The sequence below is a fragment of the Aulostomus chinensis genome, chromosome 5, assembly GCF_037954235.1.
Source record: "Aulostomus chinensis isolate RoL2024-O1b breed Wild chromosome 5, RoL_Achi_v1.0, whole genome shotgun sequence".
NCBI lineage: Eukaryota > Metazoa > Chordata > Actinopteri > Syngnathiformes > Aulostomidae > Aulostomus > Aulostomus chinensis.
The window spans coordinates 31,485,900-31,505,625 of record NC_141324.1 but is presented as its reverse complement, the minus strand read 5'-3'; the positions used below and the strand labels follow the sequence as shown (position 1 = coordinate 31,505,625).

Here is a 19,726-nt window from a genome sequence, read left to right as displayed (position 1 = left end):
CACACACACACACACACACACACACACACACACACACACACACACACAATCGTTTGGAACAGCAGACATGAGCTGCCACCAACACGCTGATGCGACGTCCCTGAGAACATCAGGGATTCTCAGACACGCCAACTGTAACAGGCCACCCTCAAAAGAACTGCAGGAGCCATAGCTGTTCAAGACAGCTCATTACCTTGCTCAGCTTTCACCACCAGGTGAGGTGGCAGAGGACCACCAGAGGGGAGGAGTCCGTAGCTGCCGTTTCCTCCGCTATCCTGCTGATTAACCTCTGGAACGCCAATCTGGAGGAGGAGAATAAAGCCTGACTACAAAATAATTATCCTCCACTGCACAACTCGGAATGTAACATGTCTATGAGTAACAGGAGTGCTTTACCTTTGCATAACCACCTGCTAAACCTGTCATTGTACAGTGAGTTTATATTCATTTACATAGAAACTTAGAATTCAATTCTTTGGTGTGTTACCATCAAAAAGTCAATCATTTAATGGATGAATGCAGCTGATATATCAATATTTCAAGGTGGGAGTTCTGACCCCAACAGCCGGGACCTCAGCTGCACTCATCTGTCCGACTCGGACCAGGTAGTTGACAAAGTCCCTGGCAGCATTGCTCTGAGCGTCCTTCTTGTTTGTGGAGTTGCCCATCCCGGTGTAGTTGAAGCCGTCGACACGTACCTTCAGCAGAGCAAAGGTCAAAGGTCACAGAACACTCACCCAGGCCCAGAGACATGAAGTGCAACACAAGCTCACCTCACACATAAACTTCTGCCGGTTTTTGTTGCCAGCTGCTCGGATGTCGTAGTTTGGCGTCAGCTTCTTCTTGCCACACCAGGCGTACAGGAAGTTCTTGATGTCTGCCATGGTAGACTGATGGAGGAGTGACCTCCGGTTGACCCTTGAATCTGAGACAACATGTAACTCATCAGGTCATTCCAGTCAAATATGTGGAGGCCTGACATCTGGAGACAGATACTGGGTTATTCTACAGTAATGGAAGCTGTGACCTGGGCTTCTCCCTCCTCCTGTCCTCCTTCCTGTCTCACAGCTGCAGGTCACTAACTGGACTTCTTCCTCTGAGTCCTGGTGCTTCTCACCTCCCAGATCCCTGACTGATGCTGCTGGAGGAGGAGGAGGCTGCAGACCTGCAGAGACTCAGGCTCACACCTCCTACCACTTGTAGTACTGGTACTAGTAGTACTGGTACACCTCCCAGATCCCTGACTGATGTTGCCGCTGGAGGAGGCTGCAGACCTGTTTGCTACATCGAGGAGATATTAATAGCAAGCTGGAAGCTAGTGCTAATGATTTGCAAGCTAATGCTCAATCAGCGTCTCTCCTGCCACTTCGCGAGTTATAAAAACACGCTCTGATTCAAAGAAAGCGCTTTACACAAGTCGATTGTATGTTATTACTCACTATCAGTCCGCTTTCGCCGACGGTGGCCAACTTCCAGGAACACACCAGCGGTAGAAGGCTATCGAGTTCTTCCTTTCTTTGGTATGATTGACGGTTGTCTGGCTGCTTGTGAATTAGCGTTACCGCCACCCAGCGGTCTGGAATGTAAACGCAGATAAGTGTTCCCCTCTGAGGATGAGTTTGTCCATCCCCGGGAACCAGTACACTCGAGGCGGGAGAAACTCTCCTCCTCCTCCTCCTCCTCCTCCTCCTCCTCCTCCTCCTACAGGTTGCCAGGTCAGCCCACATGCAACAGGAACATTGAAGTATTGATTTAATAATTCACATATTAACAAAGAAGGTGATGACTTGTCAAGTCACTGCATGCAAGTCAAAGTCAAGTCGAGTCTTTTATCGCTGTTAGTTAAGCAAGTCACAAGTCCTCAACCTGGCGACTTAGGTACAAATTCACACACACATATATACAGAATATATATGTGTGTGTGTGTGTGTGTGTGTGTGTGTGTGTCTGTCTGTCTGTCTGTCTGTCTTTGAAGCCTTTACAAAAGTCTGCTGATGCTTTTGGAATGAAAGAGTTAACGTGTTGTGTTGCTACGTGACGACAACATAGACGTGTAACCAATGTGGAAACACGTCGCCGGCACGTTGATGCAGATCAGTTCCACCTTTAGTATAAAACTACTAAATGAGTCAATAACCTTGAAAATGGGCCACACCCCTGGGGGGGGGGGGGGGGGGGGGGGTCTCTGTAGTCAAGTTCATCTAGATTCATCCACCCAGCGAGAAGTGAATGACCCAGACAGACACAGAGTTCTTCATCTGATAGTAAAATAAGAAGATAACAAGGAATTATTTGTTGGTAATAAACAGGAATGTCTCTTCATTGAATATTGGTTATTGGTTATTGGTTATCTATTATTGATAACAGCCTGCTTCAACACTTGGAGATGACGCAATAACCTCTGGAGACACCATCCACGGCCTGGTCCGTCATACTAAATATCACATGTACAGTAATAATGCAGTAATAGTTTTGAGACATCTGACTGATTCACCTCCTGCCAGGTGTTGATAACTGTGTGTGTTCAGGGTGTGGCGTTGACACGGTAACACGAGCAGGTAGGGCGCGGCTGCATGTGTGTGCAGCACTCAGGCCTGCGGCAGTGTATTTGTGCAGATAGGGAGGGTGTTTGTGAGGGAAACCAGGGTGTGTGTGTGTGTGTGTGTGTGCGTGTGTGCGTGTGTGTGTGTGTGCGTGTGTGTGTGTGCGTGTGTGTGTGTCGTGACTGAGGTTCAGGGAGTGTCTGGCTGCTCCCTTAGAAGACGGTTTACACATGCAGGCTGTGATTCAGTGTTCCAGCTGCATTTGTAAGGGTTTACTGTTTTTTACCAAAGTCTACAGAATATCTATCAGCAACAACAACAACAATAACAATAACATATACAACAATAACAGAAACATTAATATCATCAGCAACAACAACAACAATAACAATAACATATACAACAATAACAGAAACATTAATATCATCAGCAACAACAACAACAATAACAATAACATATACAACAATAACAGAAACATTAATATCATCAGCAACAACAACAACAATAACAATAACATATACAACAATAACAGAAACATTAATATCTATCAGCAACAACAACAACAATAACATAAACAATAACATAAACATCAACAACATGAACATCAACAACAATAACAAAATAATAACCAATATAAACAACAATAACATAAACATCAACAACAATAAAATAAACATGAACATCATCATCAACAACATCGATAATATTATAATACAATAAAACAACATCAAAAACAACAACAAAACCACAGCAACAATCCTCACATTTAGCAGGCTTCGTTTCAGAAAGCAGGGTGAGCTCCTCCTCCCTGTCACCTGGCGACTCGTCCTGGGGAGCTTGTTGACATAGACGCCCTGAAATCTGGTCAGAACTGTCAGACCCCATCAGATATCCAGTCATTTCCTAACGAGCATTTGATGGAGCTGCAATCTAGGTGACGACGTCTGAAGGACGACTGAGAATCTGGAAAAGCAACTGAGGTCGTTTACTACCAAGGCCGGAGAGCCCGGCGGGCCCCTGATGAGGGCCATGTCTTCTACCTGGGTTAGTGGTTCTGGTGCTGGACCACTTCCTGTCTTGTGGGCCTCAGCCTTTTGTCTGTTTGCTGCGTTAGAGGCAAAACTTGAGAGAACTAGAAGTAGAATTGCATTATTTTGTTGTTTTTTTAAATTCTAATTTATTGCATAGAAGACAAAAATACAGACAGGCTCAACAAAGAGACGAAGAACATCGAGAGAGCACATGTGACAGCTCCACCATCGGGCTTCTCCTGGGAAGCGCGTCCTCTTCATCCTGTTTCTTGTGTCTTTCTCATCAGAGTAACAAGCGACTGATTTGCATCAGATAAATGTTGTGGAGTTAAAGTGCAGAGTCCCCTGAATATGAATACTAAGGTAAAGTACTTATCCAAAGACGTTGTACTTCATCTTAGTAAAATACTCCGCACCTCTGATCATACATGACAGAAACACACACGTCTGCTGATTCACATCACGTTAGTTAGTCGTTTAGACGGTCAGTGTTTTTGTAACCCTCCTAATTTTTCAGGTGAACTGAATTGGAGGTCCCACCTGTGACTCAGCGTGTTGTTCCTTCATTAGTCACCACCGGGACGTCCTGCTGGTCCAGGCCTGCTGGTCCAGGCCTGCTGGTCCAGGCCGTTGATGAAGTGACGAGTTGGGTTAGGGTTAGTTGACGAATTTTTGAATGTAATTTGTAACAAAGGGTGAGGCGGCTGTTCAGGCCATCGGCCATCAGCCCATCGCCTCTGTGTCCTCTCAAATTCTGCCGTCTGTTGCCATGACGACTGGCGAGCCAGCCTGACTGATCAACTGGTGTAGACCCTAAAGGTGTGTTCACACCAAATGCGAATTTTTGCATCGCATCATTTGTTTTTATTCACGTCATTTGCGCAAACTTTTCCCCCCGTGAGGAGAATTTATTTCCGCCATTTCTTTCCGTCATCAGCCATGGCTGACGTAACAACCGTGGCTTGTACCTGTTGTGGAAGTCCCAGATACGGTGGAAAACCAAACGCCGCCGTATCTGGATCCATGCCATAATCAGGAGGAGCACAGCTGGGTGAATTTCACCGCCTTCTCCGGGAACTGCACCGGGACGACGGCTGTTTCCAGCGGTGCTTCAAGCTGACGAGGGCCCAGTTCGATGACCTGTTGGCGAGGATCGGTGCCAGGATATCACGGACGGACACCAACTACAGGCGCCAGGACCGTTGACGCCAGGGGAATCTCAACGCTGATAGGCTCTCTCGACACTGCGTCACGCACATTTGTTTTCTAACTAGCGCGTACACACAAATGCGTGAAATTCGCATTGTTGTTCGCGTCAAAAATTTGTGTTGCGTTTGGTGTGAACACGCCTTCAGACTGCAGTGCAAATGCGTTCAGCATCGAGGACCACAGAACGCATCAGCTGATCCATGAAAACTCCTGCCATCAAATCTGCAAACTGAACCTTTAATCACCACAGTGCCCTTCTGTCCCAACCAGTTTGTTCTTTTAGCCTCAAAACACTCATTACTATTATCGCTCATTATTGTTGACCTGCTTCTATGTTTTGTATCACTTCAACATCTACTTCCATTTCTGTGTGTTAGTGAATGTACTTGTCATCCATCAGAAACATGACAGCTGCTCTTCTCCCTTTCTGAAAATCACAGGACTTCATTTCAGAGGTTGAAGCCTCAAGTTTTCCATTCAAGGACGAACAGAGACACTCTTCACACACACACACGCACACACACGCACACACACACAAACAAACTCCTACATTTCTGTCTTGTGAAACGTCTTTGTGTCATAAAAATGTAAATGTGCTGAAGGGAACAACGCCCAGAAATACACTCACACAGACTGCCCTGTCATATCCTCTGAGTGTGTGTGTGTGTGTGCGTGTGTGAGTGAGTATGTGTTGCGTGTTCAGACCTGCAGCAGCAGAGGAGTTAAAAGTCGCAGTTCTGAGGAGCTGCAGCAGTTTTTGAATCAACATGACGAACCGCTGGATTTACGTATGCGGCCTGCTGGCTGCTCTGCTCTCCTGCGTCCACGCCACACACTCCTACTACGGTGAGTCCTGCATGCAGCCACTGGGACACCAGACTCCTCCTGTCAGGAGACATCTTCTAAACTCAGAATAAGAGTGTTCCATTGGCTTTCTAGCACCAGCTTGTCTTATAAGAATATACTACACAGTATATTCATGTGTGTGATGAACTGTTGCGTTCAAGGTCCCATCAGTGATGCGGTTCACCAGCATTTCCCATAGAAATGTAGGTAATGAAATACTTTCTTTTCATGAGGTGAATTTGATGTGATGGTCGTCTTTTTTTTCCCAAAATTGTCGTCTAAAAACATTCTGAGTTTTATGTGAGAAAATCAACTTGTTGGCAATTGAAACTTATCTCACAGAACGCTGCCAAGCTGAAGGAAAGAAGTTGTGTAACACAGTCAAAAAAAATTCGTACGAGAACACGGACGAAAGTTCCAAGACTGCATACAGAGAATAAATCAGACGATCAGACATCAGGATGATGGGTGTGGAGATGATCAACGCCTTCAGTGACACATAAAATAAGTAATTCATCAGTTAATGGCGGAAAGAATAAAGTATTTGTATCAAAAAAGAAGCATCTGTCAGAGTTGGTGACACGACGTGATACGGAAGCCCATGTCTGCCAAGAAAAGAAAAAAAGGATAAAATATCGGGCAATTATATTTTTGACTTTTAAAGTCAGAAATGACTTTGAAATCAGTTATTAAGGCAATGTTTATTAATTGATAATGAGACAAAAAGTTGAAGGACTTTGATTTTCATAAAAACGTATTAACCAAAGTCAATCTGCAGCAGCTTTCTTTCCAATCCTGCGTTTGTTAAAACGGCTCTGAACTGCCTCGGTCACATGATGCTTTGCGTAGATTCAGTTCAAACTGTTGCAACAACATTTGTATGATTTTCTAGAATGTAGCGTTCCGTAGATCCTTCCCTTTGAAGGACTCTATCAGACCGCCACATTTCAGAAACTGTCCCGTTGTGGCCAAACACTGCCAACGGCGTTCAGATGAGCGCTATCAGAGTCAGTCAGTCAAAGGCGGAGTCACCTGAGGTCTACCTTGTTCAGATGGCGAGCAAACACACCTTTGGAACTCGATCTGGAACTGAGATGAGAAACAGTAAGTCTATAAACCAGAGGTCTGCATTCAGCCCTCCTCATCAGGCAAACCAGGCGGCTGTGGAGACGGGTTAGTGCTCCCAGTGCTCCCAGTGCTCCCAGTGCTCCCAGTGCTCCCAGTGCTCCCAGTGCTCCCAGTGCTCTCAGGCTGTGGATGAGTCTGGTATGGTGCTGCTACCTCTTCGGTGAAGTGCACATGGTGGACGGCGGAGAAGAGTCACTGTCGTGAGAGACGAACACCTGGATCTTCAGAGTGGAGCTTTGCCTGCTGGGCCTTGTTTTTTGTCCAATCCTTGGCAATGATGAAGGAACCAGGAACACAAAGCAGAATGAACCAACAAATGTCTGAATATTACAGAAGAAGTTCCTCACTCCACAACCTCAGCGTGGGGCGGATCTTCCCGCTACAGTGCTTTGACACCGGCAACCAGCACCCTCATCATCACCACCCTCATTACCATCAACGCCGTCGTCATCATCAACATCGTCACTGTCAAGTCACATTCAGATTCAGATTCAGATTCAGATTCAGATTCAGATTCAGATGACTTTATTTATCCCAGAGGGGCAATTAAAGTACGGTACAACTGAGCAGCATGACATTAAAACACAATAGAAAAAAAAAAACGGACATGATAGTGGGAATAAATAAGAGAATAAAAATAAGATTAAAGATAAAATACAATAAATATACTACATACAGTATGTACACAATGTAGAATGAAGAGTAAGGTGACTGGAGTGAGTGAATAAAGTGCAGACAATGTAAACAGTATAAACAGTGGAACAGTGAAGACAGGATATTGAGTAGTCCGGGGAGAGTGTGTAGGTGTGTGTGTGTAGGTGTGTGTGTAGGTGTGTGTGTGTAGGTGTGTGTGTGTAGGTGTGTGTGTGTAGGTGTGTGTGTGCAGGTGTGTGTGTGTAGGTGTGTGTGTAGGTGTGTGTGTGTAGGTGTGTGTGTGTAGGCGTGTGTGTAGGTGTGTGTGTGTGTAGGTGTGTGTGTGTAGGTGTGTGTGTGTAGGTGTGTGTGTAGGTGTGTGTGTGTAGGTGTGTGTGTGTAGGCGTGTGTGTAGGTGTGTGTGTGTAGGTGTGTGTGTGTAGGTGTGTGTGTGTAGGTGTGTGTGTGTAGGTGTGTGTGTGTAGGGTGTTGGTGTGGGGAAGGTGTTAGCAGCTGGAGTTAAAGAGAAGAATGGCTTTGGGGTCTATGGTGGCTTCCCTCCTCTCAGTTCTGCAGGCCTCACAGCGGAGGCGTCGCCCAGAGGGGAGCCATTCAAATGCAGAGTGGAGTATGTGTGAGGGGTCTTTGGTGATCTTGGCTGCCTGTCTCAGGACCTGTTGGCTGTAAACGTGTGAAAGAGTTCTGACAGGCAGGCCGATGATTTTGGAGCACACTGATGCAGTGCGCTGCAGTCTGTTCCGGTTCTGGAGGCTGAGGGAGTGGAACCAGCAGGTTATGGAGGATGTGATGATGCTTTCCACAAAGGCGTAGTAGAAAGTCATCATGATGGGCGCGCTGACTCCAAAGGAATTGAGTTTCCTGAGGAGGAGCAGTCGTTGGTGACACCTCCTGAGAATCTCCTCTGTGTTGGCAGAAAAGTTCAGGAGGTTGTCAAAGATTGTGCCCAGGTATTTGTACTCCTCGACCACCTCCACTGGCTTCCCGTGGGTGGTGGTGATGACAGCAGAAGCCAGATCCCTCTGCTTGCTGGAGAAGGTCACCACCATCTCTTTGGTCTTGCTGACGTTCAGTTCTAGTTTGGAGCTGTCACACCACTCTACAAACTCCTGAAGAGCGGGTCCATGATGTTGTGCTGGGCCTGACAGCAGTGACAGGAGAACTGTGTCGTCAGTCACATGAATTGTTGGATGCTGAAACTCTCACTTCCTGTCTCCTACAGCGATGGCGCGCTGCGAATGCAACGGGCGGTCTCGCTACTGCCTGCGGGACACGGGGGGGCTGCACTGCATCAACTGTCAGGGGAACTTTGAGGGCCGCCACTGTGAGCGCTGCAGGGACGGGTTTTACCTGCAGGGGGCGGGACTGAGCTGCACACCATGCAGCTGCAACACCACGGGTGAGAAGTCGTCATGTTGTACTCCAGGTGATGGGCGGAATTTTGGAGAACCTCCTTTCTCAACTTGTTGCTCCTCCCGCCAGGTTCTGTCAGTGCAAAGTGTGACATCAGGGGGCGCTGCAGCTGCAAGGACGGCATCATGGGAGCCAAGTGTGACCGCTGCTCGGATGGCGCCATCGTGGCAGGCGGCTGCCCGCTCAGGTGATGGATCTCACACTCCTGAAAATAATTTTCACTCCATCAGTAGTTTCATAATTTCCTAAAGTACTTCAACTTACCATTGTAATATCCTCAGTAATACTTGAAAGACAATTTCAGAGGAAAGAAGAGACAAATGTTACTGAAATTAGTTGCGAATACTGCATGCTGACAGAAGTACCTCATCAGAGTATTTGTCAGTATTTGTCTTCACAGACTTTCGGCTCATTTTTGGCTCTCATGTCTCTTCTGCCAATTTGCTGAAAAAATGGTGATTAGAAAAATGGTGAAACTTCTTAACTGCTAAAGAATCAGCAACAATTATCAAAAATAAGAATTACAATTAATTTAAAAAAGGCACTTCAAATGTGCCACAAATAAACAAAATTATATCTGGAATTCCTGATTGATTGCATGAATTTGTAAAAGACTTTTACCAGAAATTCGTTAAAAAGCAAACATCAAAGCTTGAAAAAAACCTTTAAAATGTACAAATACAATGTATTCCAATTATTTTTAATGAAAAATTGCCAAAGAATTTGTGGCAAAAAAGACAAAACATTTGCCGAAAGAACTTAAGGCCAAACTTAATTTGACTGTGATTATTCAATCAGTCTCGCCTCCTTTAAACGTGAGCTTCCTGTTCATTAATCTTCTTCTGTGGTGTTAACCTGATCAACTTCCTGTCACTGGTGTACAGGCGCCAGCCCAGAGAGGATTCTGGGACTCGTAGTGCAGCCTGTTTCTGTTACGGTCACAGCAGCCAGTGTTCAGCAAAGTCCGATTACTCCACCTACAATGTCACTTCAAACTTTGTCAATGGTAACCTTTCACCTTTGCTTTTCACAATAAAAACAGTGAGTTTCAAAATAAAAGCTTCACTCTAAAGCGTGAGTTGATTGCAGGACCGGAGGGTTGGACAGCTGCGACTGCACTCGCCGTCACCCCAGCAGACATCCATTTTCGCTGGTCACCAAAACACCAGGACCTGGAGGTGATCTCCAAAAACAGCCTGCCGGTTTACCTGTATGCCCCAGGTGAGGACTAGCCCCACCCATGTGTTCTCTGTCTGTCTTCCCTTCCATCTTCCAGTTTCCTTTCCCATTGCTGGTCTTTCATGTCTCCTCCTCCTCATGCTGACCAGGTGTGTGCTCTCTCCCCCTCCAGCTCCTTACCTGGGGAACCAGTTGCTAAGCTACGGTCAGAACCTGTCTTTCTCGCTGCGTCTTGACCGTGGCGTTCGACACCCGTCCACCAATGATGTGGTTCTGGAAGGTTCTGGTCTCCGTGTGGCTGCTTCACTGGGTGACCTGCGCTCCATTGTCCCCTGTGGACAGAAGATCAGCTACAGCTTCAGGTGAGGGACATTCATCCACCACATCTGCCTCACATAACTGCTGCTGACAGGTGTGCCGGTCTCAGGGAGGCGGGGACATTCCTGGCTGTCAGAGCAAGTAGAAACAGATCTACTGTACTGGAATCTTCCTTAGACTGCTCGTGTTGTCATCGTGTCTGAAACATGGCGGCCTCAGAATGGCCAGTTCCAACTGACCTGACAAATATAGCCTGAGGGTTTTACCTGAATTTAACCTTTGCCCATAAGACTGGTGATGGACTAACGGCCCGGTAGCAGCGTCACTCTTGCTTTGTCTCATGTTGCCTGTGTCATCAACAGACTGGATGAGCAGCCCAGCAGCAGGTGGAGGCCTCAGGTCACTTCGGCCCAGTTCCAGACGCTTCTCCAGAACCTCACCGCCATCAAGATACGAGCCACATTTGGAGAGAACGGTCAGCTTCCTAGTTGCTTCCTGTCTGATTAGCAGCTCCGAGCTCAGCAATTACAGAAGCATTTGGAAATTGTTGCAGGTCGTGGTTACCTTGACAACGTACAGCTGGTGTCCGCGCGGCGTGGGCGTGGCATCCCGGCCCCTTGGGTACAGATCTGCAGCTGTCCGCCAGGATACGAGGGGGACTTCTGTGAGAGATGCGCAGTGGGTTTCAGACGCAGCACCCCTGCAGACGGCGCCTTCAGCAGCTGCGAGCCCTGCAGCTGCAGAGGAGGCAGCTGTGACCCGCAGACCGGAGACTGCTACTCTGCTGATGAGACGCAGGGGTGCTCCGAGGGGTTTTACCGGGACCCCTGGCAGCCCCAAGCTTGTCTGAAGTGTCCCTGTCCAGGGGGCGTGTCCTGCTCGCTGGCCTCTGGCTCGCTGGAGCCTGTCTGTGATCGCTGCCCCCCTGGAACCACCGGTAGGTCCAGAACCATCCCAGATAAGTGTTTCTTTGCTCATAGGTCAAATGTTTCCTGAGTTCTGGACTAAAACTTAAATAGGTTTTGTGTGTGTGTGTGTGTGTGTGTGTGTGTGTGTGTGTGTGTGTGTGTGTGTGTGTGTGTGTGTGTGCCTTCAGGTTTTCGCTGTGATGTGTGTCAGGAAGGGTTTTATGGCAAGCCAGCAGGAGGCACCGGTGAGCAGCGGGCCTGCCAACCATGTCAGTGCAATGGCCACATTGACACCAGCGTGGCAGGAAGCTGTGACCGCCGCAGCGGCGAGTGTCTGAGGTGTGTGAACAACACAGTGGGACGGAGGTGCGAGAGCTGCCAGCCAGGCTTCCATCACACCCGGGCAACTGACGCCTGCAGACGTAAGAACGCCATGACATCATCACCAAACGCTGACTTTAGGTCTGCAGGAGAGTTCCAGTCTGGTAGGGTATTCTGTGACATCATCTCCAAACGTCTCTATGTGTTGGCCCTGCCATGGACTGGTGACCCGTCCAGGGGGAAGGCTGCTGGGTTAGGCTCCACCCCCACCACCCTAACCAGCCCAACCCTAACATTAATAAATACAACGATAATGATACTAATAATACCAACAATGATAACAATAATAACACTAATGACAATAATAATATCAATAATAATGATTATAATGACAATAATCGTAAAAATAATGACGATAATAATAATAACAATGATCATAAGAATGATAATAATAGCATGACACTGCTGCTGGATGAGGACTTTCTCCCGACACTCGTGCGACCCACCCGTCCACATGTGATGATCAGTTGTGTCGTTAACGTCACATGTTTTTCACCTGAGTGTGATATGATCATGTGACAGTTTCCTGTGTGTGTGGTGCAGCATGTGGCTGTGACAGCCAGGGGGCCGAGTCCAGGCAGTGTGACGACGGCGGACGCTGTCGATGCAGACCAGGCTTTGAGGGGCTAAAGTGTCAAAGGTCCAACTGTCCCTCCTGTTTTAGCCCGGTCAAAGCAAAGGTGAGTCAATGTGTGTTCAGTTTCAGGTCAGGTGCTAGTCAGCAGGGTGTGTGGCTCCCCCTAGAGGTCAGAGGCATCACTACTACTACACAGGAGGTAGGGCACATAGGCTCGAGATCTCTCTGGAGGTCCAACTATGTCTGTAGTAGGAGAGTTACTTTGCAACCACGTCAGTTCATCAGCTATGCAACACTGATGATCCCTGTTGCCATGACAACAGAAAACCAAAAGGGAATCCTTGAGATTAACAGCAAATTAAATTTAAACACGCAAAAGAGGAATAGGAAGTTGTCCGACAAACAAGTTGGGTCTGTTCTGGTTTCTCTCCGAGCATGTTGAGGCTTTCCTGATCTAACAGGTGTGTTGATGTGTGGTCAGGTGGAGGTGTACGCCACCAAGCTGCAGCAGCTAGAGAGTCTGTTCTCAGAGATGGACGGAGGCTTAAAGCCCACCAACAATGCCGGCATGGAGGCTGCTCTGAGAGGTGCCGAGGAGCTAGTCAACGACCTGCAGGACACTAGCGAGCAGCTGGCAGGTCTGAACATCACCACGCCACCTTACTCAGACGGAACGTCATTCCTTTACCTCAGATGATGATGTCCAATCTGCTGTGCTCAACAGAAATGGAGAAGCTGCTGCAGGGTCGTCTGTCATCCATCAGTCGCAGTCAGCTCTCAGAGCAGCTGGACGTCCAGAACATCGCCGATGCCGCACAAGACATAAAACAAAGGCAGCAGCTGTATGAGACGAAGGCGGAGCAGCTTCAGGCACTGATGCAGGAGATGAAACGCAAGCTGGAGGAAGCACAGAGCAACCTGCGATCAGCTGTAAGAGCCGGCAGAGGAGCCACAGCTCCAGAGGCTATCAGTCTGGTTTTTAACTACAATTCTCTTTCTTGTAGGAAGTTCCTGTTGGAGATGCTCCACTGGGACCCAACACCCTCGCCTCGCTGGTGCAGACGGCTACCAGCCTGGCAGACAAGTAAGTCCATCAGATAAAAACAGGAGGTAGCAGGGGTTCTCAAAGTGAGATCTGGCGATCCCTCGCGGGCCTTCCAGGTGGCCTGGAATCACACAAATACTGGAGAAAAAAGAAACTACAAGTTTAGCTAAACACAAAGACTCAAAATGGAGGGAAACCGTTAGCCTGGCTTAGTACTAAGTCTGGAGACCTGAACAAAAAGACACTGAATCAGAGATCTGAACTGTAATATGGAATTTTGATACTTTGAAATATGGTTTCCATTTTGTTTCCATTTTTAAAAATTTGTTTCTTGCTATTTTATTCATTATTTTACTTACTTGAAAGAAATCAAAAGGATTCGTGGGCAGATTACTTAATCACTAAATTATGACAGGAAAAGTAAGAGTTGTGATTGGATAAATGTGATGAACACAAATCAATGTTTGTGTCTTTGTCCCTGTCTGTCCTGCAGACATCAGACGACGGCGGGCTCGGTGGAGCGAAGCGCAAATGACGCTCAGAGCAACTCAGAGAAGAGTCTGGCTCTGGTGCGGACGCTCATGAACAAGGAGAACAAAGTCAAAGAGCTTATTGGAAGCCTGAAGAGCAAGTGAGTGTCTTTTGGTGGAGTCAGACATCTTCCTCTTGACAAGTACTCTAACCAGGTGTATGTCCGCTCAGGTATGACCAAACCTCGGCCCTGGTGAAGGGCTTGGAGAACCAGGCAACGCACCTGAGTAGTGAGGCCAGGGATGAGAGCAAAATGGCAGATGGCATGCTGAAAGACCTCGCCAGCATGGGGCAGAACCTACCAGTGTCCCTGAAGGTAAGGCTGCATCCAAGCATCCTCATCTCTGAGTGTAAAACGTGTCATGTCTTTAAGTGCTCTCCGTCCCCATTCATTCTCAGGGGGACGCAGACAGCATGGTTGCAAGGTTGGACGGTCTGAAGGGGATGGTGGACACAGCAATCTCTGGCTATGAGGGACTGCAGGATGGCGTGCAGCGAGACAAAGCTGCCACTCAGGATCTGCTCACCAGAGGCAAAGCTGGCCAGCAGGTAGAGAGGCATTGTGGGAAGGAGCAACCAAACGTATCTGAAGTCAGGACTACAGCACTCTTAAAGTTCAGATATAAGATGCAAATATCCAGAAATCCGAATTTTTAAATTGATATTGGAATTCAAGTTAGAACATTAAACTCCGATTGAATTTGATAAAAATTGACAAAAAGTTCAAAGAATCCAGCAGAAGTTCATGTGGTTCATCTTCAGGGTGTCAACAAGCTGCTGGACAGAGTCACCACCACAAAGGCCGACGTCGAGAGAGCGCTGCAACGCATCACCGGCAACACTGATGACCTGGATGACGCCCTCGGTACCCTGAAAGGTACAGAGTCTGACAAATGGACAGACAGACAAGCAGACAGAGTTTGATGGAACATAGCAGAAGACTCAGTGTCCCTCCTTGTCCTCAGGCTTTGACCAACAAATTGACAGTGGGAGAACTCTGGCCAACGCTGCCATCAAGCAGCTTCCTGTTATCAATGGCACCATCCAGCAGGCCGTCAAAAACAATGCAGACACACTGTCCCTGCTGGCAGATGTGTCAGCAGACTACAACAACGCACTGGGTACCGTCAACCTGCTGGAGAATCTGGTCAGCAATCTGGAGGTGAACAGTAATCATCTGTCTTTCAAAGCCTAGCTTAGCACAAAGACCAGAGAGGGAGGAAAACTGCTATTCTAGCTTAGCTGCCAACTGTTAGATTGACAGTGTCAGGTCTTCTGCTCTTCAGGGAACATTTGGATCATTACCATCTCATGCTGGCCTACTGAATGAAGCCACTGAACTTCATGATGGCGTGAGGGATCTGAAGGTGAAAGCGGGCACTTCAGCAGCAGATCTAGCATCTCAGCTGGATGATGCCAGGAGGCTTGATGCCGATGCTGACCAGGTGAAAGGATGACTCAGTGCTTCACTACAAAAACACGTCAGCACAAATTCAAATGCTTGATGAATGTTGTTCTTATGTGAATGCTTCCCCTGCAGGCGGCTGCCGGAGCGGCTGAAGCCTTCAACAATGCCAGACAGACCAAAGACGCTGTGGGAAAAACCCTGCAAGACATCAGCAGCCTGCTCGCCAACATCAGTGCGTTCATGTGGTTCAGAAAAACCTTTGCCTCTGTTTCAGTGAGGCAGCCAGTTGAGATCAAGCTGCTGTTTTATCATCTTCACATGTGGCATTCAGTCTTCAGTTCAGAGGACCAGCAGAACACGTATCTGGACGCGTTTTGTCTGGTCCGGGTTCGACTTATTCAGAAAGGGTCAGTTCACCTCAGGCTGCCTCTGGGTGGCGCGATCCTTCATCCTGTCAGGTTCGGTGGAGGAATGACTGCTGCAGTCACTTGAGATGGGGAGGACTGGTGTACATGCAAACTTTAGTTAAAATCCCTGCAAGACAATGATTGGATTTGGATAGTCCCTCCTGTGTCCTCATCCTGTCCACTCGCTCTTGACCCTGATGGAAAGATCATGAGTCAAGGAAAGGTGGAGAGAGGAATCTGGAGACACTCTTTCTGACCAATGTCAAGAAGTGATGGCCATGTTACTGACATGTGTCCGCCTCGTGAAACTACACTGGTCTGTAGATGGACTACAGAACAGCCATCTTAGATTCTTCACCTCATTTGCAGTGAAAGTGAAACTTCATTACTCAGGTTGAAGAGGCAATTAAAGCTGTTGATCACAAAGGTGGCAGGAAATGATATCATCATATGGTTGCTCCTCCTGTCAATCATATATATCCCAGTCATTACTGCAGGAAATGATTGACAGATGAGTGACTGACAGGTGTTAGTCAATTCATCTACTGTGACATCATATCATTCACAGCATCAGCATCCTCTGGTAACGTCTCTGTCACCAGCAGAGCTGTGAGTTGAAGCGTAGCTGCGTGCTAGCAGGTGATCAGAGATCAACACGCCTATAATCTTCAAGTGTGTAGTAAACGTGTGCAGCAGCAGGAAGACCCAGCGGCTCCAGACAGCCTCAACATTCATGGATGCAATAACAGCAATCATGGAGTTTTGCGGGAGCTGCTCTACTAAACTAGAGGAACAAATCTTCCCTGGAGGAGCTAACAGAGGAAGCTGGAGCTCCTTCCTGAGAGTTCTAGAGATTCAGCAGCTTCCATCATGGCTGCCACATTAATAGTTCTGATTTACCCAACTCAGATGGATCCTTGCTGCCCTAAAGCTACTTTCAGAATGCACCCAACATGCAGACATCTTTGACACAATGTCAAAACTCTAATTTTGGGGTCATGTGGATGTGGTCATACACAGACTCAGACTGATGGTCAGTGAAACAGAAATGTGTACAAGATGTTACTGCCTGACAGTGTGTCACCTACTCTGAATCTTGCTCTGTGCAGACAATCCTGGCGTCGTGGACGACTTGCAGCTTAAGCAGCTGGAGGACTCACTGGCCAGCGCTCAGCGAGATGTGGAAGGGCATCTGAGGCCTCGGCTGATAGACATGGAGGAGCAGGAGATGGCTCAGCGTCGCCGGCTGGCCGGAATCAACCTGGACATCGACACCATCCTGGGGGACATCTCGAACCTGGAGGACATCCTGCGAGCTGTCCCCAGGGGCTGCTTCAACAGCCCGCCCATCGAGGAGGCCTGAGGGGTGCAAAGACGAAAGAAATGAGTCTCGTCTCCTGAGTTAAAATCAGACAGCAAGTTTCTGAGCGAGGCAATGATGATGATGAAGCCATAACAAGATTATTTCTAAAATGAAAAGGGGTCGAACAAACATTTACTGTTTTGGATTAAAACTGCATTTATTTAGTGATATTTAATCTGGGCGGCCCGGTGGAGCAGTGGTCCTCCCTGTGGCCCCCATCAAGAAGGTTGTGGGTGGAGCCCCGGCTGCAGCACGGGGTCTTTCTGGGTGAGTCTCCATGTTCTCCCTGTTCCTGCTGGGTTCTCTCTGGTACTCCAGCTTCCTCCACAGTCCAAAGACATCAAGAGGGACCAGGTTAATCCAGACTCTAGATTGACCGTAGGCGTGGCTGGGAGAGCCAATGGTTGTCTGTCTCTATGTGTTGGCCCTGCCATGGACTGGTGACCTGTCCAGGGGGAAGGCTGCTGGGATAGGCTCCACCCCCACCACCCTCAACAGCAGGGGTGAAAGTGGCGTAAAAGTCTTGCCGGAACTGTACATTAAAAAAAAAGCGACCAAGTTTTACAGTTTTTAATCTGTTTTGGGTGATTTTTATGACAGTTTTTGGGTGTCTGTTCCCACACAACTGCAGCCCCCATAGCCCCGCCCTTCCCACGCGACCCCTGGAAATGCTTTGAAAACTGCTTTGTGCAGTCACTGCCCTCTCCAGCGCTGACAACAGGGAGCAGGCAGACATGCAGACACAGATCATCAATGTCACTCAATGGTTTCTTGAGCAAAACATCAGTTCTCACTTTACAGTGAGAGACACCACACAGAACGTGGAAAGTTTCAAGAACAGTCACTAATTTGATTTTGCCCTCTGTTTTGTTTTCTTTCTCTTTTTCTCGTTCGGTGAAAGCAGAACAGTGTGGTTTCAACCAATCAGAACAACAATGCTGGTAACGTGAGCCAGGTGTCCGTCTGTCAGCCAACCAGAAACGCCTCGCATGCAGAGATGCGCTCATGGGCGCGACTCGGTTTCACACTGAACGCGCAAGGCGCAGGCTGCGCGGGGGAAGTCCATTCATTGTGTATGAGGGCGCGCCGTGACGTCACATGAGCGCAAACCAAGCCCAGCAACTCGGTAGCGCTGCGCGTGCTTGCGCCCCACCCCACACAGCGCGCCGCGTCTGCCGCGTTCAGTGTGAAACCGCCTTCAGACGACGTTCTCTTGATTTCATATGGGAGTTTGACAGCTCCCTTCTCCTCCTTTTTTTAACAGAACTCCGTTCCAGCCCGTTCCGGCTCACTTCCACTCCTTCTTAACAGGAGAAGAGGGAGAACATGGATGGAGGGAATTTTAATTTTCTGCAGTTTGACCCAAAAAAACGTGCATCCACCATTTCTCACAATGCAGCTGGATCGTGTCTTTGATCTAACCTCCCAGTATCTCACTTCATCAACAAAGTTCAAACTAATTTGTGGATATTTCAAAATTCCTCAACTTTTTTATATATTCCCATTTAAGAGTAAACCATCCTAATCTGGTCAAATGAAGGCACCAGTCTCTCTAGTACTCCAAGTAGTTATGATCATCATTCTGATTGGTCAGATGATGTGTTTTCATAGGGAACCACACCACAGTCAACAGCTGCATGAACCCCCCCCCCCCCCCCACAGGCTCTTAAGTGAATACCCCAGTAAGTGACAAGATTTTTGAGGTGTTTTTGTGATAACATGTCTTTGAGTGTTACTGTTGCAATATTTATAACTGTACATACAATATTAACTTTAACATTCTGTGTTTTTTGTTCTTTTTCCAAATATATATTTATACACTCTGAATCTATTGAATAAAACTGACTGCACTTTTCTTAAAATGTGTTTTTGTCTTTTTATTCTCCCTCAATAATTTGCAGCCCATCTTCGACCTCCCACCTCCTTGGCTGTATGTCCCAACCAACTTTGGTCAACCAAGGTGTTCCGCAGGTCTCCGTTCTTGTTCCACTTCTAATCACCATCGATCTCTTTTCAAGAAGATCAACCCCCAACACACACACACATGCAAACACATCCTGGGTGTGCAGCATCACTTCCCACATCACTTGCCTCCCCCAGCTTGTCATCTGACCACCATCCCCTTCACTATCTCTTGATCATTAGTTTTAATGTATGAGCTGACAATTTTTTCATGGTAAAAAAAAAACCTTCATAAAAATGAAAATGCCACTTATATGTCAAAAACAAGACTTGTAGGGCCAGTGGTAGTGCTGTCGCCTCACAGCGAAAAGATCCTGGGTTCAATTCCCACAGAGGGCGCTGTGGGCGCTGTTTGGGGTGTCCTCTCCTCCATGTCACTGGTGCCCACACCTTGGGTGGGGTCTGCAAAAGGGCCTTTCTGTGTGGAGTGTGTATGTTCTCCCCATGTCCCCAGGGGTTTCCTATATAGGAAGCTGTCACAAAAACATGCACCTATGCTGGTCACTGTATCACCTCCTCTCGTCAACCGAGGCGCCTGACGGGAGGGGAAAGAATTGGTGGGAATAACGTGATCCTCCCATGTGCTACGTCCCACGGGTGGAAGTCCCCCTGTTTCATGATGAGACACGGCCTGCTAATGGGTCGTGTACAGGAGAACGCGTGAGTCCAGTTCTGGACTCTCCCCAGTTTGGCAGAGGTGGGTAGTGTCTGCAAGGCAAAGGTAGCACTGAGGATTCGTAGCAAATTGGCACCAGGTGTTACAAAATCGGGGATCATTTTTTGTAAATAAATAAAAGAAGAGTCTTGTGTTCAGTCCACGAATAAT

The 19,726-nt window shown here is 47.7% G+C and overlaps 2 protein-coding genes across 4 annotated transcripts in view; one reads left to right on the top strand and one right to left on the bottom strand.

Moving 5' to 3' along the window:
• dhx9 (DEAH (Asp-Glu-Ala-His) box helicase 9) overlaps window positions 1–1,527 on the bottom strand; it is a 17,409-nt gene extending 15,882 nt beyond the window's left edge. Inside the window, exons 1-5 of one of the 3 annotated variants that reach the window (XM_086204730.1) lie at window positions 1,440–1,525; window positions 1,028–1,281; window positions 774–925; window positions 558–698; window positions 194–302 (exon numbers count right to left, since the gene is read on the bottom strand). In XM_086204730.1, coding sequence (XP_086060856.1) covers window positions 194–302; window positions 558–698; window positions 774–884 — 361 coding nt within the window. In that variant the 5' untranslated portion in view covers window positions 885–925; window positions 1,028–1,281; window positions 1,440–1,525. Of the gene's footprint in view, window positions 1–193; window positions 303–557; window positions 699–773; window positions 926–1,027; window positions 1,282–1,439 lie in introns of all 3 variants that reach the window. The other 2 variants (XM_086204729.1, XM_086204728.1) reach the window with 2 other exon arrangements.
• Window positions 1,528–5,466: 3,939 nt separating this feature from the next.
• On the top strand, window positions 5,467–18,800 carry lamc2 (laminin, gamma 2). Its single transcript, XM_086204727.1, has 21 exons — window positions 5,467–5,629; window positions 8,631–8,807; window positions 8,891–9,008; window positions 9,706–9,827; window positions 9,911–10,042; window positions 10,173–10,362; window positions 10,681–10,793; window positions 10,872–11,255; window positions 11,415–11,648; window positions 12,151–12,287; window positions 12,666–12,822; window positions 12,909–13,114; window positions 13,189–13,268; window positions 13,723–13,860; window positions 13,932–14,076; window positions 14,160–14,309; window positions 14,523–14,637; window positions 14,726–14,922; window positions 15,047–15,205; window positions 15,301–15,400; window positions 16,685–18,800. The coding sequence occupies exons 1-21, from the start codon at window positions 5,551–5,553 to the stop codon at window positions 16,936–16,938; spliced, it is 3,387 nt and encodes a 1,128-aa protein (XP_086060853.1). The 5' UTR covers window positions 5,467–5,550; the 3' UTR covers window positions 16,939–18,800.
• Window positions 18,801–19,726: the final 926 nt, after the last annotated feature.